Raw genomic sequence first — 6000 nt, 5'->3', positions numbered from 1 at the left:
TCCACTATCCCACGCTGCTCCAAGCCCCATCCAACCTGGCCTTGAACTCTTCCAGGGATATAATAATACAATCTTTATAAAATCTCACTCTAAGTCATGTCCCTGAAGTCCTCCCTCTCTGAAGTTCGGCTGCGGGGTGTTTCCCACAGCCCACGTTCATCCAGGCACTTCCTCCTTTCCTACCTTTTCCTGTGGAAACGGCGAGGTCATTTTTCGGCATCGATTGGCACCAGTCCCCAGCCCCCCTCCCCTGCCCTCCCCTCGTGCCCCCGCGTCCCCTGTCCCGGTGTCCCCCTAAGGCCATTGCGAGTCCTGAGCTGCCCCCGCCGTCCCGGGCGGATCCGTGCACTTTGTGATAAGGCACTGAAGGGCCAAGGCCGGAATTCTCCCTGCTTTATCCAGAGTGCAGGGACTCCCCACTGCTACACGGACTACGGATAACAGGACATGGACTTCTCACTGCTGGCTACAGCACTACGGAGTCTCACTGGTGAAGTTTAAACTGAACAGCACGTACAGGACGATTTTTCCTCTAACATCACAGTTTCCTTTGTTTTTCCTTAAATCCAGAGACTAAAAATGAATATACAGGCAAACAGACACAAGGGGCAGAGAGCCTCTCCTCCTATGTGACCGGTTCTCTCACGAGGGGATCACACAACCCCAGAATTTGGGTTGGAAGGGATCTTAAAGCTCATCCAGTTCCAACCCCTGACTCCATCAGCTGCTGGAGTTCACTGCAGTTACTTTTGCTGGCAAAAGTGAAAATTTGGGATCCCGGCACCCCGACCCACACACGCTGGCCCCAGGCTCCGACCAAGGGCTCTGGGGATGCAAGTTTATAAAACATTCTCCAAAGTAAGAGCAGGTTTCCCCTGACCCCAAACCCCACCAGTACACACTCCTATCTGTATCGCAAACGGGCGTGGGAGGATTCCCAATGACTTGGGCTGCAAGTTGTAATTAAAATCCTGACCTTTACCCATTACAAAATGTAATTCCTTACAGATCAAAGAAGAGAGTGATTATTTTCTTTTATTAAAGATGCTATTTTACTCCAAAGTACTGAATATAGGATCTTTTTTAATAGCTATAACATTCAAAAAGAGCTTTAAGAAAGGATGAGAATTGAGTTTCCTATTTCAGCTGGAAACCAAGGTCTGCTCACTGTAGAAATGTGCTGTGAACACCCCACACTCTGTATTTACATATTGCTGGCACCTGGATGTGGATTATTGCCCAATTTCTAAGCTGTTTTTGCTGGGGGAGTGAGGCTGTGTCTGAGCCCCCGGGTCAGAGCCGTGACAGTTTTTGCAGTGGGGTCTGGCTCAGCCGTGCCTCGGGAGCGGCTCCCGACCATACAGATAGGAGTATCCCACCCAAAGCCAACGGGAATTTGTACACAGTGATTCGATAAACACAAGCCCAGCAAACCCTACAAGCACCCTTGGAGCACAGGTTTTCCCCTCTGAACAGAGCACTTCTTTGGATACCAACACCGACAGCCCCGGTGCTGCCTCCGGCCAAACCACACGGAACGGTTCCACTCAGCATATTTGTGACCCCTACAAAAAATATAATTACATGTATCATGATAAAGCAATCTGTCATCTAAAAATCATCCTTATTATACACTATACAAGCTATTTTACAATCATTTAATAAATTGCTTTTAAAGCTGCAGTAGCCCTTCCCTTCTTTTCTTGGATCAGCAAATATACTGATTATACATATTTGAAACTATAACTAAATATAAAAATATATTAGGTTTTGTATTTTCTCAGATGATCTTTCTCATTTCTATTACACAAACAATCTGGCCACTTTGAGTAAAAATCAAATTTTAGAGTGGCTTAGTAAATATTTCAGTTTTGAAATACAGAAAATTGTTAAGGTGCACGTAGAAAAGGCTACTACAGCTTCTAAATGTCGAAAATATCCTCATCAATGGCAACAAGGAGAAATCCACAAGGCCTATGGGAATTTATGGCACGCCAGGAATTCAATGTGAAGGGCTGCAGCCTTACAAAGACAGAAAGTTTGACAGACAACTCTAAGACCACGAACTCAGTAGCGGAGCTCTCCTGCTCTCCAGGAAAGAGGATGGAGCAGTCAGTGAAGGGTGGAGATGTGGAATTGGGTCTCTAACCAGGCGAGTTTGGAGCTGGGAGATCCAGTCCCAGCTGCGTGGACAAGTCCCCAGAGAGGAGGATTCCAGAATCCTACAGGAGAACAAACCCAGCTGCTGGGTGCACTCACACGTCCTCCCCTGTCCGTGGGGTCTCCAGAAATACTTGTGTGATGACAGCTTTAAGTGTATAGAAAACTGAGTATCTCCACACAGAAGTAAACTTTTCTGAAGCTATGCATATTTTCCTGAAAATTTCCTGATGGGCAGTCAGGACTGATCTTCTTGGCATCAATGCAGCCCGTGACTCTTTGCGTTATGGCTGTTGCATCATATGCAAAAATCAGGCTTCTTTGTTTTTTTTCAATATATAAAATAACCTGCTCATTTACATCCAGTTAGGACTGGGTTAATTTTCTATGAATCTGCATATCCAACACTTTTGCAATGTACCAAAAGGATTTGTTTCATCTGGGTCTACTGAAATGAGATTTGAGAGTGTTCTCCCACCCACCCTGGCCCTTAGAAAAAGCCCAATTTTCATGGCTGCTTTGCCAGTTGAAAGCGTTAGGTTAGAAAAGCCCAACCCAGTTTCACGTGAATCTACTTGAGTATTTACTGTCTAGAGGTTCTTTAGGAAAGCTACGAGCTGCCCCACCTTAAAAAACCAGCTGTACAATAGGCATCTTGAAGTATTACAAAAAAATTATGTAAGAAAAAATGAACAAGCCGAGTTCACGGTATATAAAGTTAAAGGAAATTGCTAAAACCAGACAGTAATAGCTATAAAAGGCACAACTTCCCTTTTCTGATATACACTTGTAAACTTTCTTCAGGTTACATGCATAAACCAAAATACTACCTTAACTTTAAAAAAAAAAAAAAAAATCCAAAACACTTTACTAAATTAAAAAAAAAAAGCCTAAAAAATTGTCTCCGGCCAACTGCAGCAATTAATTAATTAATTAGCAGAATGTTCGTAACAGCCTCAGAGCTTGTCACTGGTGGTTCGATACATCCAGGGATGGTGCACGAGGGGAGAGAGAAAATTTCCGCCAAAACCGATTTCTTTTCCTTTCCTTTCTCCCCAATTCTTTCCCAAACGTGAGAAATCTCCACTGCTTCTCCAGCCTAACTCTTGGCCCTCTGTAAACCACATGTAGTGCATAATTACAAAAGAAACACCTGCGAGGACAAAAGGAACAAGGTCTGTAGGTTTTCTCTTTACAAAACAAAGCTATCGTGTGATGGTTTCTTAAGGCAACCCTTTGTGTTAAGGCAGTCACTTCTGATGAAACAAGAGCTTCTTGATATTTCCATTGGAATATTTTGGTATCTGATTGCTGATGATTTCTGCCAGCATTTCTGGGAACTCAATACTCATGGATTTATCCAAAAATGTCTGGAAGCAAAAGCTCAGAAGATTTTCAACCACCTACGAGTGACAAGACAAAGAATTACTTGCACATGAAGACGTTCAGAGAACATTCACCTTCCTCCTCCCCAACTCCTGCCCACAGGATGGGGCTCAGGCAAGACGTGCACAGGAATCCTCATTTAGTTCATTAATAATTATTGTCCATGGCACTCTGGTATAAACCAAACAAAGATTGTGCAAGGCTTTACAAACACTGAGGAGATTTGGTACCAATTCCCACTCCAGCAGATAAATAACACACACATGGATAAGCTAAATGAGATCCTTCCAGGTGCTTGGTACAGTAACAAGAAAAAACCCAGTAATTCTGAGGTCTCAAAGTTACCCTTGTCTTAAACACTGCTTTGTGCTACATAAGTAATTAAACTGCCAAAGGAGACAGTCTGAATTGGAAATTCCTTCAAAATTAGATCACTGCTAACACTACACATAGTGCTGAGGCATTGTTTTAACGGAATTTCAAACTATTCCATAAATTCTGTACTCACTGGGCTCTGAGATAACACTGCTTTTAAAAGTCACATCTCTGCTTCTACTGCAAAATCAGTTACAGTTCCTGAGTCCCTCCTTTTTAAAGCCATAGAATTTTTAAAAACTGAAGAGACTGAAAATGAGCTTAATTATACAATTAACTGCTGTGGATTGCACTGCAGAGGCAGCCTGAGAGGAGCATGTTCAAGGCTGTCAATTTGCCTTTAGTGAGACAGCAGAGGAGCACGACCTCCTCCTCCTCCTCCTCCTCCTCTCTGATATTTGTCCCTTTAAATAAAAAGAGCTGGAGGAGATCACTGTCCCCGCCCCAAACGTATTTCTCTGGAATGCCTGCAGCATTCCTGTCAGGACTTACATCATGCATAGAGTCCAGCAGTTTAGTCAGTTGATAAAATCGCTGCCAGTTCTGGCTGGAGTTCCCTTCCCTCTTGACGATGGCCTTGCCCAGCTCCTTGATGTACGTCATGCGGATCTCCTCAAACAGGGACTGGCTCTTCAGGCCTTCCTTGGGAACTGCAACATGGACACCAGCCTTTAAAACACTAAAACTGAAACACGTCATTATTTCAGTTCTCTTACATTGCTTACGTGGAAAGGGAATCTTCATCAGGAGCTGTGCTGACAGGACAAAGAGCAAGAGGGGAAATTTAGGTTAAAATACGGAATTCTTCTGTGTGAGGGTGGGGAAGTCCTGGCACAGGCTGTCCAGAGAAGCTGTGGCTGCCCCATCCTGGGAAGTGTTTAGGTTGGAATGAGATGAGCTTTAAGGTCCCTTCCAACCCAAACCATTCACTTCCAACCCAAACCATTCTATGAAAATGAGCAAAAGAAAAAGGACTTGGATCGATTGAAATGACAGCAGAGAGACAAGGAGAGAGCAGGATAGGACAGGGACCAGCTGAACACAAAGCACAGGCCTGCTGCAAAATAAAAAAAAACCAAACTTCCGAAGGTATCCCACCAAAAAACAGTGGGAAGGGAACTGGACCATGGAGGCAACAACACGCAGCCCTGGAAGCACCTTGATGCAGAACCACCAGGGCTGGGGCTCCTGTATTCTCCAGGTCCTGGGAAATGTGGTATTAGGAAGGTTCCATAAAAATGCTGCGTGCCCAGGGAAGAGCAAGGGCAGGATCACAGGAAGGCTTGGCTTGGAAAGGATCTTGGAAGATCATCTGGTTCTGAGCCTCCTGACATGGATCAAGTAACGGGACCAGGCAGGGCAGGGACAGGCTGGACAACAAACAGACTGCCCAAGCCATGGGGAATCTGGGCATGGACAGTCTGGGACAGGGATGGGACACTGAGACAGTGCTGGCCAGAGGAGGAGCTGGGGACAGGAACCTGAGGCCTGGGGATTCAAATCCAGCTGCAGTCCCTGTGCCTACATCCTCCTGTGGGGATGGTTCTTCCAAAGGCCAAGGACCACCCTGGACAAATGGAGCACGGGGACTCCAGAGGTCCGTAAGGTGCCTCCTTTGAAGCCTCTGATCACCTCAGGGAAGTCAAAGTGCTGAAGACAGAGAGGAGAAAGAGCTGAGACAAAGGTGACCGAAAGCATGAGAAGAGGACAGAGGCCATTAAAGCACATTCCCTTCCTTAGGAAACCCAACCTTCCCCACACTGTCAGCCTCTGAGAGGCTCTGGAATGAAGTCTCTTGCCTGCCTTGCCTACACAGGAGATGAAACTTGTCAACTGTTTCAATACTTCACATGGAAAAGGTCTCTGAGCTACGTCTGTGTGTGAGCTACAAGTCTAGACCTGTGTGGGATTCCTGTTTTACTCCTCCTCCTCTTCTCTTGGAAAACTTAACACAGAAACACAATCAACAAACTCAAATTGTCAAGTCGTGGATTAAAGAGCTATAGAAATTTCAGCCATTCAATTGCAGAAGTTCCATGATGTACCACTCACACAATGTATGTCCTTAATGAAATGAAG

General features: G+C 45.1%; 1 protein-coding gene across 1 annotated transcript in view; it reads right to left on the bottom strand.

The window, feature by feature from the left end:
- Window positions 1-282: 282 nt before the first annotated feature.
- Window positions 283-6000, bottom strand: part of NR3C1 (nuclear receptor subfamily 3 group C member 1) — a 60326-nt gene continuing 54608 nt past the window's right edge. The window contains exons 8-9 of the mRNA XM_082291647.1: window positions 4414-4571; window positions 283-3563 (exon numbers count right to left, since the gene is read on the bottom strand). Coding sequence (XP_082147773.1) covers window positions 3411-3563; window positions 4414-4571 — 311 coding nt within the window. The 3' untranslated portion in view covers window positions 283-3410. The remainder of the gene's footprint in view (window positions 3564-4413; window positions 4572-6000) is intronic.

This window comes from Coloeus monedula (assembly GCF_965178545.1).
Source record: "Coloeus monedula genome assembly, chromosome: 15".
NCBI classification, from domain to species: domain Eukaryota; kingdom Metazoa; phylum Chordata; class Aves; order Passeriformes; family Corvidae; genus Coloeus; species Coloeus monedula.
The sequence above is the reverse complement of the archived record's forward strand: the minus strand, read 5'-3'. Positions and strand labels throughout refer to the sequence as shown.